Here is a 22079-nt window from a genome sequence, read left to right on the forward strand (position 1 = left end):
TCATACCCAGAATGTTGCCAAAGCATAACATGTTTACAAGCACAATTTGGAGTCAGACAGATTATTATGTGAGTCCATAGTTCGCTACTTATTAGCTGTGAAATACCATAATAACGTACATACCACTGTAAAGTACAGAGTAGCTCTTGTTACATAGAAGAGCACAGAGGTAGAAAACAAATAACTTTAACTGGGAAGTTAAAGTATAGATAAAAACTACTCCAGGGACTGGGAAGTTGGCTCAGTGGTAGAGTGCTTGCCTGGCACCACATAAGTAGAAAAAAGCCGGAAATGGCGCTGTGGCTCAAGTGGTAGAGCGCTAGCCTAGAGCTAAAGAGCTGAGGGACAGTGCCCAGGCCCAGAGTTCAGACCCCATGACCAGATCCAAAACAAAAACAAACACAAAAAAACAAAAAAAACAAAAAAAAACCACTACTCTAATTGGGCTATTAAGGACTAAATGCCATAGTGTGTTTAATTATGTATGCAGCACATGGTAGGGCATGGGATGTGAATCAATTTTATCTGCACATTCCTTATCAAAATGGACAGAACCTAAGGGGAAAACAAATAATGCTTACTTTAAAAGCAGGGTGGGCAGGTAACTTATAGAAACACTTTAAGACTCTCCACTCAAAACTTCCCTAACAGGAGTGTTATACTCTAGACCCTGCCAAATACAAATACATTACCAAAAACTTGCTCCAGTGCTAATGATGCTGAACTATGAGTCTTGTAAGAAATGCCTTCAGTCTCACCTGACTGGTTTTTGCTGTTCTGCACCTCTCCGTTATTTTGCGGCTGTTGATTTGTTACAGCACTGCTTTCTGACTGGTTGTTTAACACCTTAACAGCAGATCCCAGGTTTGCTGCTATGACAGGAAAATGCTGACCCCTTTTTAGAAGCTGTTTCTGTTCCTGGTGGCGAAATCGTGGAGGTACTTCACGAGGATACCGAGGCAAGGCCTGTAGCTGCTGTGGCTGCTGCTGAGGCTGCTGCTGTGGCTGCTGTTGCGGCTGCTGTTGATGGTTGGCTGTGGCTCGCTTGGCATTATTATTAGTGCTGGTTGCTGTGGAAGTGCCGTTATTAGAGTTGGCAGGCTGAGGCTGGCTTACACTGGGCTTTATCTGTTCTGGCACTAATCCCAACAAAAGAAAAGGGGTGGAAAAGATTAGCCAGTAAAGTGTACCTTCATAGTAAGCCATCTAAATTCAAAGGCTCTACAAACAACAATCGTTACCAGAACAGAAGCTAAGATCTGAAATATCCTTATTCTCAGGCTCAAGCTTTCCCCTACAGGAGACATCTCTGCCAAAAACCAAACTTAACTTTTACTAACTACCCACTGTGAACAGACAGACTCTTGACCTTCCTTGACTAGGATGACAACTCATGCTCACAATCTCTGACCAGAGAGACTAGCTCTCATATAACGTAACTATGGAACTCACAATAACTAAAAGAACAACTATGGTCAATCAATTTTATCCATTAAAAAATCTACAAGGCTAGAGGCATAGCTTAGGGGTAATATGCCTGCCTGACAAGCCCAGGGCCCCCAAGTTCAAACCCTAGTACCACCACAAAAATAAGTACTTTTTTAAAAGTCCTCTATTCTCTGGTGATTGTTTTCATTCTACTTCCCTTCTTTTCTTATATGTAGGCCCAACTTGGCCTGAAAATGGCTATATAGGCAAGGGCGGCTTCAAACTGAGGATCCCAAGAACTGGGATAGACCAAGTTTGGTTCTTACTCTAAATCTTTGGATGGCAAGAACAAGGACAGAAGACAACCTGCTCGTTTCCTTATAAAAAGACAAAGTTGCTGTGCACTGGTGGCTCACTCCTGTTATACTAGCTACTCAGGAGGCTGAGATCTTAAGATCGTGGTTCAAAGCCAGCTTGGGCAGAAAAGCCCTTCAGATTCTTATCTCCAATTAACTACCAGAAAAGCTGTAAGTGAAACTGTGGTTTAAGTGGTGGAATGCTTGCCTTGAAAACAAAAGATCAGGGACAGTACCAAGACCCGGGGTTCAAGCACCAGAACTGGCATCAAAAAAGAAAAAATAAACTCAGAAAGGAAGGCCATGTAAGTAGTGGCTACTGACACAATACCATCTAGTTTCTTATTCCTGTGACATTCTGATGTCTCCTTACAGACTCTACTAATCTATCAAATACATTAAACTCACTATTACTAGTTAAAGAGCTCCAGTGCTGCAAGACAAACAGCCCACCCTCAGCACCTGAGTATTCTGTCCTTTCTCTTCAATAGTCAGCATAATGAAGCCACTCAGTAACTAGAAGTTGCTGTTGTGGCCTAAATGAAAGAAATATTTATAAAAGCCTACAATGAATGTGATTACAGGCTTGGTCATCTGGGCTATTAGAACATTCGTTCATCTTTCTCCTACATCCTCAGCTGTAGAGCCATACTTCCTTTAACAATCTTAACTCCCGATTTTTCTTTTTCCTGAACAGCAAGTAGATTTAGTCTACATCACACCAATACTTCTGTATGTGTGTGTATGCCAGTACTGGGGCTGGACTCAGGGCAGGGGTACAGTCCTTCAGCTTTTGTGCTCAAGGCTAGCACTCTACCACTTGAGCTAGTTCCACTTCTGGCTTTTGGTAGTTAAATGGAGATAAAGTGTCATGGACTTTCCTGTCTGGACTGGCTCTGAACCAGGACCCTCAGATCTTAGCCTTACAAGTAGCTAGGATTATAGGTGTTAGTCACTAATGCTTTGCTACACTTTTTGGCCTCTTTTTTTTTTCCATGTGAAAATCATACAAACTATATATACATATAAATTACATACATACAATTGTACATATGAAATACACTCTGAGGATTTTGGTAAGAAATACATTCTTGGAATCCTTTCTATTATTCTCTAGGCTTGGACACATGCCTCTTAATAATTTCAGCCATTGCTGTCTAGGTTTAACTAATTTATGTATGTACCTTATTTTACTTATATATGTACCTTATTTCCCAGCATGCAACAATACTGTGTATTCCTCTGCTTTATCTCACAAAATAGTAAGCAAAAATACTAGCTATTAAAAACACAGTGCCTTGTGCTTTTAAAAGCAGCAGGGCACTGTGTTTTTAAAAGCAGCAGGGCACTGGCAGCTCACACCTGTAATCTAGCTACTGAGAAGGCTGATATCTGAGGATCTCAGTTCAAAGGCAGCCCCAGGTAAGAAAGTCCTTGAGACTTATCTCCAATTAACCACCAAAAACCCAAAGTGGAGCTAAGGTTCAAGTAGTAGTGCCCTTGCCTTAAGCAAAAAAATAAATTAAATAAAATCTCAGGCACAGCACCCAGGCTCTAAGTTCAGGCCCCTGGACCTGCACCAAAACAAAACAAAAACAAAAAACACCCCCATTTCAGATAAAGGTACTAGGATATTTTTTAAAGTGCCTCTAAAGATAAAAATATATTAGATTATAAAGGATATAAAAACTGAAATTCAGCTTTCCCTGCATGTACTGGACTCAGCATGATATCTGAAAACTGAAGGTAAGTTTAGGGAGGTAAGAGTCAGCTGCTGCACTAAGAAATCTAGTATTGAAAAAAATGGAGTACTCTTAAAAATCTGTGTCAATTGTATACTCAAAGTGGTTTTTGTTTTGGTTTGGTTTTTTTTGTTGGGTCATGGGACCTGACCTCTGGGCCTGGGCACTGTCCCTCAGCTCTTCAGCTCAAGGCTAGCGCTCTACCACTTGAGCCACAGCACCACTTCTGGCTTTTTTTCTCTGCTTATGTGGTGCTGAGGAATTGAACCCAGGGCCTCATGCATGCCAGGCAAGCACTCTACCACTGAGTCACCTTCCCAGCCCCTTTTCAAAGTGTTTTTTAAATAAGAAAGCAATAGAGATGCTCTTTATATATTCAAAGAGGACAACTTACATGTCAATGATGCGAATGCCTGACAAAAACATGTATTAAGAACCCCCAAAATTAAATGAGAAGAAGCAGGGCTGGGAATATGGCTTAGTGGCAGAGTGCTTGCCTAGAATGCATGAAGCCCTGGGTTTGAATCCTCAGTACGACATAACCAGAAAAGGCCGGAGGTGGTGCTGTAGCTCAAGTGGTAGAGCGCTAGCCTTGAGGTGAAGAGCTGAGGGACAGCGCCCAGGCCCAGAGTTCAAGCCCCATGACTGATCAAAAAAAAAAAAAAAAAAAAGGACACACAAGTAAAAATTCACATACACACATACCATATAACATAAAAAAAGGGGGGCAAAAATGTATAGATACGAAATTCTGAACTGCAATGCAGTGCCAGTTTAAATGATAAAAACTAGTAAATATGCCTTAAAGGCCCAAAATGCAGGATTTTTTAAAAAATAGTGAAACACTATATAGCTCAAAGGATGCTCAAAGAAAAACTCAAGGCATAATCACTTCTAACAGTTACTTCCTATAAAACATGCAACTCAAGAATTAAAAAAAAAACCCACTAAAGGAAACAAAAAAGAAGAATCAGAAAATCAATGACTTCAAAAGTAAGCCCAGATTGTGGTATAACTCAAGTGACAGAGTGCTTCTCAAGCATGCATGAGGCCCTTGGTTCAGTACTTACTACTAGGGGGGAAAAGGTGGGCAGAGGTATGGTTATTTAACCAATAAAACTGATTAACGTATTTTTTTCAATGAAAATGGGAAAAATAAGAAATGATTCTCTAAAACTAAGGTATTCCTGTCTTTTTTTACTTTATAGGTCCTGGGGCTTGAATTCTTGAGCCTGGGTGCAGTCCCTGAGCTCCTTTTGCTCAAGGGGCTCTACAACTTGAGCCATAGCACCACTTCTGGCCTTTTCTGTGATTAATCGGAGATAAGAATCTCACAGACTTTCCTGTCTAGGCTGGCTTTGAACCACGATCCTCAGATGCCAGCCTCCTCAGTATAACTAGGATTATAGGCATGAGCCGCCTGTGCTCTACAACTACTTTGAAAAGCTAGGAAAGAATGATATCAACAATGACATTGAAAAAGGCAGGAAATTTATTAGGCTAACTAACACAAATACACACACACACACAAAACTTCATGAAGGCACCCATAAGACAAAATAGTTTCATTCATCAACACTACTATGTTGTTTTCTATTTTTTAGAAATATCATCTTCACATGTTTGTTGCTGAGTAAAAGATAGAATAACAATATAACATTATCAACAAGTCAAATAAAATTTTAGGAATTCCAAAATTTGGGAACAAAGCCAAGAGGTATACATGGTACTAGGAATGAAAAAGGGAAGTATCGTTTCAAATGCAGACATTCTGGAAAGACAAGAAAACATGAATAATCTATACCAATAAAACAGAAAAGCCAGCTAACATGTTTCTATAAAGGGGCAGGTAGGCATTATAAGGCATACACCTGTCATAACTACCCAACTCTGTCATTGTAACACAAGAACAACAATAGACAATAGGTAAAGAGATGGCTATTACTATATTCCAACAAACTTTCCTATCTAAAGCAGACTGTGGGCCATATTTGTCCTATGGGCTACAGTTTTCCAGTCTCTGCCTATAAAATATACTTTACCAAACAGACATAGAAAAATAGAAGACCCTGTAGAACGGTATAAGGTATTGAAAAAGTCCTCCAAGATTTATCCCTCTATAAAGGATCATGCCCAGATGACTTTACACAGATAAGCAGGTCAGGCAGGTGTTTACAAACACAGACACAGGGAAAAAGCAGTGTATGTTACACACATGTGTCACCACAAAAAAATAAACTATTGCATTTCAGAACAAAACACCACAAGTTCAAAGGGGCTAAACTGGACATTAGTTCTATGATTTAGTAGCTGTGTGACCACGGCATTTTAATTATTCTGTGCCTCTATTTCTTTCCTGTAAAATACTTACAGCCCATAGAGCTGTTGGGAGGTGTTAACAAGACAGTTGATGTATATAACTAAGAACAGCACCTAGCACAGTTCAGGGCAATAAATTACAGTGATTATTGCTATCATCTAAGAAAGGAGTGACAGATGATTTTTAGGTTTGGGTCCTGCAATCTAGATGAAAATCAAGTTTGGAAAATATGTAAGAGTGCACAGTTTGGATGCTGTTAGGTTTGTTACTAAAAACAGCAATTCTCAAACATTTCTGTTTCAGACTCCTTTATATTCTTAAAAATTAGAAGTTCCAAACAGCTGTGTTTACATTGAGTTATATCTATAGATATCATATTAGAAGCTTAAAGATACATTTAAAAATATTAATTAAAAAAAAAGCATCACATGCTGGCATAGAGCCCCCCCCCACCTTAACCCAAACAAAATTAGTGTGAAGTATGTATGGAACGTTTTACATAGTTTTACATTTTTAAAAAATCTTTTCTACAATCTGGCCTGACAAAAGCAGGTAAGATTTTTACACATGCTTTGCCATCCAGTTTGTTGTCAAATTCTGAGTCTTCTTGTGAGTACAAAAATGGTCTGACCTCATGGAACTTAAGAGAATTTTTTTTTGGTCTTTTTTGTCGTGGTGGGGCTTGAACTCAGGCCCTGAGTGCTATCCCTAAGTTTTTTGTTCAAGGTTAGCACTCTACCAATTTGAGTCAGAGCTCCACTTTCAGTTTTCAGCTGGTAAACTGAAGATAAGAGTCTCTCAGACATTCCTGCCCAGGCTAGTTTCCCAACAGCAATCCTCAGATCTCAGCCTCCTGACTAATACATACAATTCCTGAGATATTCATGCAAATGGATATATGGTTCTTGGTTTAAAAAACCTACATAAAATATGTCTACATGCAAGGCTCAAGTGGCTGAGTATTAGCAAGCAAGAAGCCCTGAGTTTAAACCCCAGTACTGTTAGAGGAAACACATTTGGACTAGAAATACAGATTTAACACATACACAGAAAAAGTCATAAGAATTATAGGATGAGAAAAAAATGGAAAGACCCAAATTATAGCCTAAAGTAGCAGAAGAGGATGCCCAAAGAGTAAGTCAAGCTAGAAAGACAGAAAGGTGTTGATGGCCTTAATTAGTGGCTTATCTATGTAGGACCTTCCATCCATCCAATCCTTCTAGATAGAACCAGTCAATCAACAAGCCCAAAAGTTTCAAAGGAATCTTTGAATTTCTGAATTACTGTACTTTAGGTACTTCTCAAATTTTTCTGAGACCTAATAGGTCTCCAGATCCCTGCCTCACTCACTTTGACACCTCTATTATCTATCCTCTACCTGCCCTAAATTATCTGTGTCATAAAATCCCTTTTTAGACTTAATCTAAACTCATCATGACCTCTCTTAAAATTTTTCTAAATTTTCTAAATTTTTCTTCTCTTCCACTGCAGCACTTGTAGTTCTTCAAAAGGGTTTCATGGTCTTTCAAACTTTCCCTTTTGCCCAAAACACCCTGGCACCTTTTGTGTGTGTGAATCTTTCTATCCATATTCACTAGGAAACAAGAGTCAATTGATCATAAAAATATTTAATGAGCAACAATTTGTCCTTGTTCACTGAAACTCTTAAAAAAATCTCTTTCTTCCCCAACTCCCACTCCCTCTCCTCCTCCTCCTTCTTTCTCTTTTTATCAGTTGTGGGTGGGCCTGCGCGCTGTCCCCGTGCTCTTCAGCTCAAAGCTAGTGCTCTACCATTTGAGCCATAATGCTTCTGGTTTTCTGGTGGTTAATTGGAGATAAGAGTCTCATGGAAGTTCCTGCCCACCCTCTTGAGTAGCTAGGATTACACTCGTGAGCCACCAGTGCTAGGCATTACAAATCTCTTAATACTGCAATGGATGTGGTCAAAGTGCTGGCTTCTTCTTTCTCTTTCCTTTCCCACTGGCACTCTTAGTACCAAACACCATAACGCCTCAAGTCAACAATTCAAGAACTGCAGCATACATGAGATGACCTAAAGCACAGAACAATGGAGAATGATACTGAGGTAGGTATTATGGAGTATAGCCTTTTTGCCAGTCATAGAGCCTGGACACTGTCCCTGAGCTTCTTTTGCTAAACGCTAGCACTCTACCACTTGAGCCACAGCATCATTCCTAGCTTTTTATGTTCATGTGGTACAAAGGAACTGAACACTAGGCTTCATGCATGCACTCTACCACTAAGCCATATTCCCAGTCCAGAGTATAACTTTCAAGATGTAGAATTAGGAGCCAATAAAGAAGAGGGAGAAAAGAGACAGGGGATTATAATGCTAATTCATTAGTATGCCACTAAATAAATCAGTACTTTTATTTACTTATAAACAAAAAAAGATAAATCAGTAATTTTTAATAAATCTGTGCCTAAAGCAAACCTAGAGCCAGCCAAGAATATAGAAAACAATATACAGTCAATATGAGAATACAGAAAAATCCTTTACTTGGCTCTAATATTAACCTGTCTCTAAAGCCAGAAATTTGTTTTTTCTTGGCTTGCTAGGCTGGCACTTTTGCCACTTGAGCCACACCTCTAGTCCTGATTTTTTGTTGGCTATTTTGTAGAAGGAACCAGCCTGTGATGATCTTAAACCACTATGCTCTAGATCTCAGCCTTTAGAGTGTCTAGATAATTGGCATGAGTCCCTGGCACCTCACTGGGGGATTATGCCAGGGCACTGTCCCTGAACTTTTTTGCTCAAGGCTGGAGCTCTACCACTTAAGCTATCACTTCTTCTGTCCTTTCAGTGGTTAACTGGAGGTAAGAGTCTCATGGACTTCCCTGCCCAGTCTAAGTTCAAACCGTGATCATCAGATTTTAGCCTCCTGGGTAGACAGGATTACAGGTGTGAGACACTGATGCCCAGCAAAAACAAAAACAAAAACAAAAAACCCACAAAAAACAAAACCCTACCCATCTAGCTGTCTTGTCCTGGGGCTTCTTTTGCTCAAGGCTAGTGTTCTACCACTTGTACAACAGTGCCACTTCCGGCTTTTTCATGTTTTTGTGGTACTGAGGAATCGAACCTGGAATTTCATGCATGATAGGCAAGCACTCTACCGCTAAGCCATATTCCCAGCGTGCGCGCGCGTGCGTGTGTGTGTGTGTCTCTGTGTTTTTTTTTAAAGAGTTAGTCAGCTAGTAAAGAAAGCACATACTCGTAAGCAGATTTTATTTTTGCTGTGATCCAACTCATTATTTCAGTTTAAACAGATGGACAAAATTGAATGGGTTGAGAAATTTAAAAATAAAACAAAACAAAGCCAAAAGATACTGAAAGCAGCCAAAGATACTTAATTAGAGATAAGAGTCTCATGGACTTTCCTGCCTGGGCTGGTTTTGAACCAGACCCTCAGATCTTAGCCTTCTAAGTAGCTAGGATTATAGGCTTGAGCCATCAGCATTCAATCAGCTTTCTAATATTTCTTATGTAAAAACTCAAATCTAAAAGCACTCCAAAAATAAAGGCTATGAATGTTCAAAATACATAGAAATTTTCATATTCAAGTGGAAAATCAAGAAAATAACAACATAATATCCAGTTCTAAACATACCAAACTTTAAATGTGTAAAGACACTGTTTTTATCAATTTACTACAGAAAATCATAGTAAGTGAACTTAACTTTGACTACCTGCAAGTTTACTAGAAGCATTTAAATACAAACCAGTCAAATCTTCTTTGGTCATTACCACCTAAAATATCAAATTCCATACCCTAATAGCTGAAGAATTTACATTATTCCTATCCTTTAACAACTTAGCTTTGTGTCACAGCTTTTATAGTGGCTATATTGTATATCTTCTAAAATACTGGCAGAAACGACAGGTATATAAATAAAATGTTATTTTAGCACCCCCACATCACTTTAGTGGAATGAACTGTTAAATAGATTTCAAGGGCTGGGTGAAGTAGTTCACACCACTTCTAGCTAGCTACACAGGAGGCAAGGATTGCAAGAACCATGATTCAAGGCTGGCCTGGGCAAAAAGTTAGCCAGAGCTCATCTCAACCAACAAGCCAAGTATGGTAGTATAGCAGTGTACATTTGTGGTGCCAGCTACAATGGGAGATTTAGGATGATTATGAAGTTAGCCCCTGGGTAAAACCTCAAGACTATATTTGAAAAATAACTAAGGCCAAAAGGGCTGAGGGCATGGCTGAAATGGTAGGCCACCCGCCCAGCAAGCAAGACAACATGAGGTCAAACTCCAGTACGGGGAGAACTGATGGACAGAAAATAAGTCATACATGTATTTTCATTTAAAGTACTAAAACAACATCAAGGGTTAAACTATCAGATGAACACACTACTTATCAAATATCCCTAGAATATAAGATGCCTTTTAAGATTTCTTTTGGCAAACTTTAAATTAAATAGAAATACTAATCTCTCTTATTTTACTTTCTAGAGACAAGTAAAGTCATCAGGTGAGGCTCTTTGAAGAAAATTTGACATGACAATGTCTGTTTTCAAGGCACTATTGCCTATTACTCCTACCACTCTTATGCTGTTCTAGAAGGCCTAAAATAATAGGACAGGAAAAACAAAAACAGTAAGACAGGAAAAATGAGGGATGGAAGGAGGGAATGTTATTCCCACCTAAGAGCAACAATTTGGAACTTTCCTATTTATCTTTCTTTGTATTAAGAAAATTTCTGCCTTCTCAAATAAATGAAATTAAGCATTGTCAACAAAATTTAAAAAGTGAGCAGGTTACAAGTGGTTCATGCCTGTAACCCTAGCTACTCAGGAGGCTAAGATTTGAGGCTTTTGGTTCAAAGTCAGCCCAGGCAGGGAAGTTCTGCAACAAGCCAGAAATGAAGCTATGTCTCAAGTGGCAGGATGCTAGCCTTAAGCACAAAAAGCTCAGGGACTGTGCAGGATTGGCACACACAAAAATAAATAAAAAATAGAAAGAGTATACTAAAGTCATTTAAGATACAGTGCTAGAATGCTTACTGAGAATAAAGGCTACTACCAAATTGCTAGTAGGTGGTCTGAAAATACAAAATGGTTGCTAATCCACTAATTCCTGCTAATTTTCTTATTAGCAAATAGTTTAGATGGTTGTTTGAAAACAGTACTTTAAAACTAACATGAATACAAGCTATTTTTATACAGACCTAAGTTTAAATATTTCCATTGAAATACAGCTCAAAATTAGATATAAAAACTAAGTTGGTTTTATCATGATATAATTAGATATTTCTGACTACCTTCATTAAGGATACTCAGGATGAAACATCCTATTAGCAAATTCTGCTCCTTAGCAATGAAGCAAGTTCTACTTTTTCTGCAGTACAGAATCTTTTAAATTTTTATTGTTGTTGTTGTTAGTCATGGAGCCTGAACTCTGGGCCTGGGCACTGTTCCTGAGCTCTTTAGTTCAAGGCTAGAACTCTACCACTTGAGCTACAGCACCACTTCTGGACTTTTTTGCTTATGTGGTGCTAAGGAATCAAACCCAGGGCCTCATGCATGCATGGCAAGCACTCTACCACTGAGCTACCTTCCAATCCCAGAATCTTAATTTTTTGCAGCAGTAAAATTTGAACTTGGGGTTTTGTGCCTGCCAGGCAGGCACTCTACCACTTGAGCCACACCCTCAGCCCTCTTTGCTACACATATTTTTCAAACAAGATCTTGTGGTTTTATGCCAGGTCTCAACTACAATTCTACTTTTGCCTCTGGGGATCTCTGGTACAGAGGTGAGTTACCAATCCAAACCCAGGATCTTTTCTTTTTCTTTTGTTTGGTCATGGGGCTTGAACTCTGGGCCTGGGCTCTGTCCCTCAGCTCTTCAGCTCAAGGCTAGCACTCTACCACTTGAGCCACAGCGCCACTTCCGGTTTTGGGGGTGGTTTATTGGAGATAAGAGTCTCATCCTGCCCTGGCTGGTTTTAAACCATAATTGTAAGATCTCAGCCTCCTGAGTACCTAGGATTACAGGCATGAGCCACCACACCTGGCAGGATCTTCTTTTAGAGATGAAAAATAATCCTTAATGCTTACAGTAAGGAATTTCCTAAGTCTTTGGTTAATCTACTCTCAGTGAATCTTGTCTAGGTATGTAAGATTCAGAAAAGGCGGCTAATGAATGATCTACTTTTCCTGTATGGGCACATTCTTCTGAAAAAAAGACTGCCACATGCACATTTACACAGAAAGATTACAGAATAAAACAGAATACCACAAGTCCCAGCAATTCCTCCTCTGAGTTTATGTCCAGAGATTTGATTAGCCCCTTGTAGAAATATCTGAGCTTCTATGTCCTCTGTAGCCAAGACAAAGAAAATCTAAGTGTCTGCTCACACATGAGCTAAGAAACGGTGGCATGCATGCACATGTACACAAACATACAACAGAAGGTTCTCCAGTTTAAGTAAATAAATAAATGACATGGATAAAACTCAAGGAGATTACACTAAGTGACATACACCAGACAAGAAAATAAAATATGAGGCAGGCACCAGCTACTACCTACTCAGGAGGCTGAGATCTGAGGATCATGCTTCAAAGCCAGCTCAGGCAGAAAAGTCCACCAGATTCTTATCTCCAATTTCCAGCAAAAAGCTGGAAGTAGAGGTGTGGTAGAACTTGTAGAGCACTATCTTTGCATAGAAAAAGCTAAGGAACAGCACCCAGACCCGAAATTCAAGCCTTAGTACCTCTCCCCCCTACCTGCATCTAAGAGCCAAAACATAAAAATAAAATAGAATGAGGGCTGTGGCAGCAGCTCAATTTGTAGAATGCTTGGCTATAGCATGCATGAGGTCCTAAGGTCAATTTATAGCCCCATTATGAAAGAGAGGGAAAAAAAAGCCCCCCCCCCCCCAAAAAAAAAACAAACTGGTTTTTATCAGGGAAAGAGGTGAGAGATGAAGAGATGAAAGTCAAAGTGTACAAAGTTGCAGTTATGTAGGATGCTAAGTATAGAGATCTAATGAACATAATAAACAACTTTACTACTGTTTTAATAAAAACCTGAAAATCTGCACAAAGAATAGTTAAATTTTAAGTTCTCTTTGCACCAAAAGATCAGACAATGATGTTAGATGATGGCTATGTTAATGTGCTCAAGTGTAGTGGCCACTTCACTATTTAGATTAAAAACAAAAACAAAAAACCAACGTGTGGGTCAAATCTACCCTCAAGAGTCCAGTTTGTAATTGTGAAAGCCCCAACACCACAGAGTGCCAATAACAATATACATTCCTAAGTGCCTTTCATACTTTTAGTCTAACAACCTCTAGAGTTGTGGAAAATCTAAAAGAACGAGATAACCCAAATATTGTTCATATTTTATATAAGGATGCAAAAAGATGATTTATATTTGGAAAAGATAAACAGTAGATCCTCAAAGATCATGCTGAAGGGGGAAAAAATCCATGGGTCAAGTGCCCAAATTTAGGATGGTTTACAAAATCCTAAGAAACTGGAAAAACAAAAAAGATCAATGGTAAGTGAAACAATTCATTAGGAGAAGAACCCTCAGAGGTTTAGAAAAGCTAAAAGGCACAATGAAGATAGTCAGTGCTTAAGGAACTGGATTAAAAAGGAAAACAGCAATGAGATGATAAAGATACAAATGTGCTAGGTAGTATAAGAAAGGTAAGCTGAGAGCAGGGAAACTGCATCTAATAGAGGCCACCTTACGTAATGCTGACCTTAAATAAAGATGGACAACACTTGAGTGCATATATGAGATGCAAAGCCCCTATTTCTGACCTAGCTAAAAATCAAAATTCAGAGCATTGAGGCCTAATGAATTTCTGAGAACCTTGTATCTTTAAGTATGAAGCAGTTGACTACTGGAACAGTGAAGAAACCCGGATTCTGGACTGATGAGGAATCAGGCTATTTCTTCTTGCCCTGAAACCTGCTTAGGGTACTACTCAACCTGGTTCAATAACCACAGAGTCATCAATCTACTATGTAATCCAAGTAAAATAGAGAGATGGATGTCATTATCATGCCTTCAAGAAGAAATGGGTGCCAACAGCACAACAGAGAGCAAGAAATAAAGTAGGCAGAACCCCCAAAGGATGGAGTGGGGCTCTATGTAAGGCCTCGCACAGAAAGTTTTTAAATGGAGACCAAAAGGTCTGAGGGCCTAAAGAGGCAAACTAAGAGTATATGAGGAAGTAGTTATTCAAGGAGGCGGCTTCAGAAACTGTACCCTAGATGTGGTAAGAGATACCACAATAATCCACCAATGCCAATGACCTCACTGGAGAAGTCTGCTCTCACCTGTGACACCTTCTTCTCTCCCATCCTGGAGATAAACAGAAATGTACATAAACAACCCCTTGCTTTAACGAAAAAAGAATAAAAAATAGCTTAAACAACGTACCTTTGATTTTTTGTTCAGTGGCCTAAAATAAAAACAAACAAACAAAAAACAATGTAAATATGAAACTGAAAGAAATGGATTGTTATGATAAAATGTTCATATATTAATCTAAGACATATACACTTTTATCAAAGAACTCCATTAGATGAACTGCATAAGAAAAGATGCAAACAAAGCATGCTTTTCCCACTGTTTGTGTACTACCTATTAATGAAAAGATTTTGCAATTTTTCTTTAAACACAAAACATAAGACATTATACAAGCATATAATTTCTAAGTGGGAACGGTACTTTTTTCATCATTTAGTTTAAAACTGATTTTCATCAATTTCCACCTTTGCATATTATGGGTATAATAAATTTTCATGTTTAAATGGCCTCAAATATTTACCAATGATAAACAATGAGCTAAATTTTCTGTGAGCAAAGTTTCATATCATTCCTGTGGCCAAATTAGTAACAAATACATCTCCTAGAGGCTAAGTTGCCATTGCTATGAAATATAGTGCACATTTCAATAGTTGTAAGGGAGATTTCCTACTAATGTGTCACTTTGCCATTTCTAACAATTCATTCAAATGGCTACCCAGAAGCGAAGCTTTGCTTTTGACTGGTGCATGTGCCATCCTGAAGTTTATGCTGTCCTCTGACAACACAACCCAGAGAGGTTGCTGTAAGATGTGTCGGGGGGGGGGGGGGGGAGGGCAGGGAGGGGTAGAAAGCTGCAAAAATTATTTGGCACATTGAAAACATAATGATAGCGACAACAACAACTGGTGGTTCACACCTGTAATCCTAGCTACTCAGGAGGCTGAGATGTAAAGATCATGGTTCAAAGCCACCACCGGCAGGAAAGTCCATGAAACTCTTATCTTCAATGAACCAAAAGCCAGAAGTGGAGCCAAGTCTCAAGTGGTAGAGTGCTAGCCCTGAGCAAAAAAGCTTAGGGACAGAATCCAGACCCTGAGTGCAAGCCCCAGGACTGGCGAAAAAGTAAAAAGACAAAGAAAACAAAGGGCTGGGAATGTGGCTTAGTGGTAGTGTGTTTGCCTAGTACGCATGATGCCCTAGGTTCGAAAAGCTGGAAGTGGAGCTGTAGTATAGAGTGGGAGACTTGAGCAAAAGAAGCTCAGGGACAGTGCCCAAGCCCTGAGTTCAAGCCCCAGAACTGGCAAAAATAAACAAATAAAACAAGAAGCTAGCTTGTAGGACACAGATACAATGGTATTACTAAAACTCAAGACCAAATCAGAAACAAATTTAACTTTCTGGAGGCTAAGTGACCATTCTAGTTAAATAAGCAACATTTAAGTATTAGTAACTGGGAAGAGGTAATTAGTTCACATGTCCCACTGCCTCATAAAGATCAAGAAGGCCTTAAGTCAAAATCAACCTTTCTGGCAGAGTATTGGCAGCTCACACCTGTAATTCTAGCTACTCAGGAGAACTGCAGGTTGAAGCCAGCCTGGGAAGGTAAATTGATGAGACTTTTAACTCTAATTAGCAAAAAGCCAGAAGTATAGCTGTGGCTCAAGTGATAGAGTGCCAGTCTTGAGGGGAAAAACTAAAGACAAGCATCTAGCCACCTGACCATGAAAATAAAGTTTTACTTTACAGCCATGGGTCATGACAATTCATTCTACTTAGTTGTGTGAAACTGAGCAAACCCCCGTATATGGTACAAACGTGAATAGTGACTCTAACACTGAAGTCGTACCAAATATTCATCTTGAGGCACTAAAAGGCTATGCCAGTTTAGAGCACTACCCCCACACAGATTAATGGAGGCCTAAATTTTGCTCTGTGGTTCAAAATTAAAAAGAAAGAAACTGATGGAGATACAGGATTAAAAGGTCTGTTAACCATCTTAACAATACTTTATTTCTGGGAAAAATCTTGATAATAGAAAAAAATCAAGTCTTAGAATTTCAGACAGTATAATTTTTTTTCAAATTTTTTATTGTGATTAAGTGGTTACATAATTTCCCAATTTTCACAGTATTGTGGGATAGTGATACTTAGTTAAAGTCACAAACACATTCTAACTTTCTTGGAGCAAATTGTCTGTCATGGTCTATAACATTTTTGAGTTCTATGAGCTTTGACAATGCAGTTATTTCTTCCACATTGGGCGATATGTTCATTTCTTTTGTTTTGCATAGCATCAGCTGTTCAGACAGTATACTCTTTAGTATTAAGAGCATCATGTCAAGTAAGACATGTAATTTTCTGAAGCCAAATAATCAGCAGAAAAATTATTTGCCATGTTGAAAACAGTTCTTAAATTCTAGAACAAATGCAATTATTAATTCCAAGCCCCTCACTTCATACACAGACATAATGGTGCAGGGGCAGTAGTCAGAGCTCATTCCTCAGGAAATGTGGGCTGGCAAGGTGATCCAGTGTATTTCTCAAACTACTACTATAAAACTTTCCAAGTTGTCTCAGTGATTTTAATAGCACTTGTCTGTTCCAGATACAGGTGACAAGCGGCTGCTGACCACTGAATTGTGACCAGTTTAAACTGAGATGTGTAAACATATACCAGAAATTTGTGAAATTTATGTCATCACTTAATTATTAAAAACAAAAAAGTATCTCAGTAATAATATGTTACATTGACTATATGTGAAAACAGTACATTCTGGCACTACTGGGTTCCATAAAATATTGTTGAAATGATTACCTTTACTGTACTTTTAAATGACCTTGTCATTTAAACCCTCTGGGTCTCAGTTTCCTAAACCTTCAAATGGACATTTTTATCCTGCTTACATTTCAGAGCTTATTGTGAGGGTCAAATAATAACATATGAAAAATAAATGTTGGGGGCTGGGAAGGTGGCTCATACAAGGTGCTTGCCTTGTATGCCTGAGGCCCTGGGTTCGATGCCTCAGTACCACATAAGCAAAAAGAAAAAAGCCGGAAGTAGCGCTGTGGCTCAAGTGGTAGAGCACTAGCCTTGAGCTGAAGAGCTGAGGGACAGCGCCCAGGCCCAGAGTTCAGGCCCCACGACTGGACTCAAAAAAAAAAAAAAAAAAAAAGTTAGGATGGGGAGGGGAAAGACTAACCACTATTTAAGGGGAAGGTATCACCAGAGGTATTGCTGCATAAGAGATTTAAAACATTTGTGAAATTCAGAAGAAAATTTTTTCCATTTTCAATATTGTTTCTTAAAAAGATAATAAAACTGGGCTGGAAAGGTAGCTCAGTGGTAGAGTGCTTGCCTTGCATGCGTGAGGCCCTGGGTTCGATTCCTTAGTACCACATAAGCAGAAAAAGCCAGAAGTGGAGCTGTGGCTCAAGAGGTAGAGCACTAGCCTTGAGCTGAAGAGCTGAGGGACAGCGCCCCGGCCCAGAATTCAGGCCCCACGACCAAAAAAAAAAAAAGATAATAAAACCTAGCTGAGCATTCCATGAGCAAGGATCAGTTATGAAGTCAGCAGACCAAAAAAAAGGCAGACAACACAGCACATTGGACACTTCCTTTCTGACAGATTCCACTATACAGCCTGAGAAACTCCAAAATCTAACCGAAGCCAGAAGACACCGATTCTTAGTTCTCAACTTAGCTTCCCTTTTCTAATCATCTACAATGTTGGACCAGCAGCAGGTATTACAACCTAACATTTAAAAAAAAAAAAAAAGTTAATCTAGTCTGTAATCCCTAGCTACTCAAAAGGCTAAAATCTGAAGCCAGCCAGGGCAAGAAAGTCTGTGACACTATCTTTAGTTAACTATCAAAAAGCCTAAAATGATGGAGTTGTAGCTCAAGTGGTAGAATGCTAGCCTTGAGCAAAAAAAGCTCAGGAATAGTACCCAGATCCAAGTCTCAGGACAGGCACCAAAAAAAAAAAAAGTTAATCTAGTTCATCTCACTTATTTGCTAAATCAGAAGCAGCACCTAGTCTAGAGCCCAGGAGTGATGAATAAGATGAGTTTTAAAGAATGAGATGAGTAGGGTAGGAATACCTCAACACCTTAGACATAAATTTCAGCTCTAGACTAGCCACAGAACTGCTGAGTGTAATCCTTCCAGGGGAAAGAAGGTCAAAGTTTCTAAAAGTAAATTCGACTAAACTTGAATTTGGTATGCCTTCACCATAAAACCTGTAAAAATCTCTTCAACTCTTAGCACAGTAACAAAAGGAAAACTATGAATGTTGAAACATTCTCAACCTAGAAAGATCCAATTTATACTACTGCTCTCCCAGCCCTCAACCATGATGTGCTTTCTAGGAACTACAATTACACGCCTAAAGCTTACACTAAATTATACCTCTATAATTAACCTATTTTTCAACCTCCTCTCCCTCATTACAGTTTCCTTAACATCCCTTCTCAAACAGAAGCTAGAGAAAAATCCATGTTACCTGCTACTAGTGCTGCTCCTGTCCTTTAAAGGAGGGAACCTTCATTCTCAAGTGCACTAGCAAACTTGTCTAAAGCTTAAGATTTAAAAAATAAAATTAAAAAATTAAAATTAAAAAATTAAAAAATTCTTAGATGTGAAATCGAAAAAAAGGAGTTACAGCTTTTTCAGAGAAAGTTTTCAAGCAGGATGAATTAAAAATGAAGTTATTGGGGGGAATGGAGTTTAGTGGCACAGTGTGTGCCTAGCATGCATGAAGCCCTGAGTTCAATTCCTCAGTACCACATAAACAAAAAGTTAAAAAAAATTAAAAATAAAGTTATCCATTCAGTGATCTCCATATTATCTAGATATATACTGGAGCTGAAATATGATAAAGACCACACAACTTTGGTATAAAAATTATTTAGAGGGCTGGAAAGGTGGCTCAGTGGTAGAGCGCTTGCCTTGCATTCATGAGGCCCTGGGTTCGACTCCTCAGCACCACATAAGCAAAAAGGGAAAAAAAGCCGGAAGTGGCGCTGTGGCTCAAGTGGTAGAGTGCTAGCCTTGAGCTGAAGAGCTGAGGGACAGCACCCAGACCCAGAGTTCAGGCTCACGACTGGACCCCCCAAAAAAATTATTTAGAGAAAAACTAAGTATTTAAGTTTATATCTAAATAATAGACAATAAGAAAAACTATCATGGTTAAAATACTGTACTGAATCTTAATGAGATCTAAAAAGAAACTGTATTATCTAGTTTTTTAACTTAAATTAGAAAATAACCCACATATAAATAAGAACTTCTGTCTTTAAAAGATCCCAGTGGTACTGGGCAACAGTGGCTCATGCCTGTAATCCTAGCTACTCAGGAGGCTGAAATCTGAGGATCATGGATCAAAGCTAGCCTAAACAGTTAACTCCATGAGACTCCAATGAACTACCAAAAATCTGGAAGTAGAGCTATGGCTTACATGGTAGCATGCTAGCCTTGAGGAAGGCTGGGGGGGAAGGGGGGGGAGGGGAGAGGTGGAAAGAAACCTCAGGGTCAGCACCCAGGCCGAGTTCAAAGAGATCCCAGCGGTTACTAGAACAGTTAAATTACATTTCTGTAGTCATAGCATAAGATCTATGTATGCCCTTTTACAAAAATGACCGTAATATATTATTTCCTAATTTAAAAGTTGACCTTAAGATGGAAAAAAGTATAACCAAAGTGCAAGACAAAGTTGTGCATTAAAGGGGAAAGTAGCCGAGCACCAGTGGCTCATGCCTGTAATCCTAGCTACTCAGGAGGCTGAGTTCAAAGCCAGTCCAGGCAGGAAAAGTTCGTGAGACTCTTATATCCAATAAACTGGAAGTGGTGCTGTGACGCAAGTGGTAGAGCACTAGCCTTGAGCTGAAGAGCTGAGGGACAGTACCCAGGCCCAGAGTTCAAGCCCTGCGATGGACAAAAAAAAAAAAAAGGTGGGGGGGAGGAGTAAGTCATGGTGAGTAGTTTTGAAAAAGCAGCTGGCTCTACTCTGCTGATTAGATTCCTTAACACTGAAAAAGAACAAATTACAAGAGATAATAGAATTTTTACAGAAATGAAAGTATAGAGAGAGAGAGAAAGAGAGAGACACTATATAAAACAGGCAATGTCAGAAGTTTGTGTTCTGGCATCTATGAAAATAGATGTGACCACCTGATTTCATGTAGATGGCTGTCATTTTCCTGCAAACACCTGCTAGCTCCTATTAGTGTCAGAAGAAAAGCTCCAGAAGGCATGTCAATCTATGGAAAGTGTGGGAATTTGAGCTTGTTTCCTTGTTTCTTTCTTTCCTTCCTTCCTCCCTCGCCTGTCTGCCTGCCTTCCTTTACTTACTTGCTTGTTTGCTTCCTTCCCTCCCTCCCTTCCTTCCTTCTGTCAGTACATCCATCCATCTGTCCCCCACTTGCCTATTTCATAACTAGAATGCCAGCTATCCTTACTTCACCAATTGACTGTATTCAAATTTAGTTGTAAGCTGGTATTCTGAAAACTGGAGAAGAGTCTTCTTGACAATACCAGCTTAGACTATTGAAATTAATGTTTATTTGAGGCACTAAACTTTACTTAATATTGTGGTCAGCATATGTGTTGATGGGATACACAAAAACACCCTCCTGATGCTGAAGAGCTGGCAAGAATATTCTTTTTTTTGGTCGGTTGTGGGGCCTGAACTCTGGGCCTGGGCGCTGTCCCTCAGCTCTTCAGCTCAAGGCTAGCACTCTACCACTTGAGCCTCAGCCCCACTTCTGGCTTTTTCTGTTTATGTGGTTGAGGAATTGAACCCAGGGCCTCATGCGTGCAAGGCAAGCACTCTACCACTGAGCCACCTTCCCAGCCCAAGAATATTGTTATGTCTCATCCTGTGATGAGGTCCCAATAGAACTTGGTAGGAATAATCATGGGAAGAAGCTGAAAAGAGTATGAAGATCTGTCTCTTCAGAAATAATCTCATTTCGGGTGCTATCTACAAACTTACTCTGAGCACATATAAAGTACCAACTTTACTGACTCGGTGACTTAGAAACTCGGTCATAAGCCAGGCGCCAGTGGCTCATACCTATAATTCTAACTACTCAGGAAGCTGAGATCTGAAGAGGAAGGTTCTAAGCTAGTCCCAGCAGGAAGGGCTGTGAGACACTAATCTCCAATTAACCACCAGAAAACATGAAGTGTTGCTGTCGCTCAAGTAGTAGAGTGCTTGCCTTGAGCTATAGAGCTCAGAAACAGAGCCCAGACCTAGAGTTCAAAACCCACAACCAACAAAAAAAGAAAAGAAAAGAAAAGAAAGAAGGAAGGAAGGAAGGAAGGAAGGAAAGAAGGAAGGAAGGAAAAAAGAAACTTGGTTATGAAAGGATCTAAGGATGAATCTTTAATAATTAGAGCCATTATAGTTCTAACTTACAAAAACACAATCTTCAAAGAAAACATTCTAGTGACATCTTCCTTTCTTAGAAATTTTCTCAATGAACATGAATTCCAACCAAAGACATTTAAATATGCCTTCAACTTCTTCTCCAGCCATTTCTTATATATTCAGACTTACTAGCTAAATCCTGATTAAACTCCTTAGAACCAACAGGGCCCAATGCAATACTCAAACACTATACAATTCTATAACGTGCACCCAACATCCTCCTGCATTACCTCAAAAGACCTTCTTATTGGGCGAATGGCCTTCTTCAATCTTAAGACTTATAAAGGACACAACTCTTTCACAAACTCTGTGTAGAAAACACTGACCAGTGTAGACTGTCTCCCATAAACAAGCCTTCATCAGGGACTTAAGACCTCAAACAGTGCCAAAAGTCTACCCAACTCTACCTATAATATACACCTATGTTTTCCTTCCTGGTTGCCTGTGAAAGCATCTAAAATTATATGCCAGCTCAACTCATTTCACAGTTTCCTCAAA

At 39.3% G+C, this 22079-nt stretch overlaps 1 protein-coding gene across 7 annotated transcripts in view; it reads right to left on the minus strand.

Moving 5' to 3' along the window:
* The window catches only part of Tnrc6a (trinucleotide repeat containing adaptor 6A), an 85526-nt gene that overhangs the window by 36605 nt on the left and 26842 nt on the right, over nt 1-22079 (minus strand). For 5 of the 7 annotated variants that reach the window (XM_070004307.1, XM_070004308.1, XM_070004306.1 and 2 more), the window contains 2 exons: nt 14281-14302; nt 759-1139 (listed from right to left, as the gene is read on the minus strand). In XM_070004307.1, coding sequence (XP_069860408.1) covers nt 759-1139; nt 14281-14302 — 403 coding nt within the window. The remainder of the gene's footprint in view (nt 1-758; nt 1140-14280; nt 14303-22079) is intronic. The other 2 variants (XM_070004312.1, XM_070004311.1) reach the window with 1 other exon arrangement.

The sequence above is a fragment of the Dipodomys merriami genome, unplaced genomic scaffold (genome assembly GCF_024711535.1).
Source record: "Dipodomys merriami isolate MVZ:Mamm:240054 unplaced genomic scaffold, mDipMer1.0.p SCAF_62, whole genome shotgun sequence".
Taxonomy (NCBI): Eukaryota; Metazoa; Chordata; class Mammalia; order Rodentia; family Heteromyidae; genus Dipodomys; species Dipodomys merriami.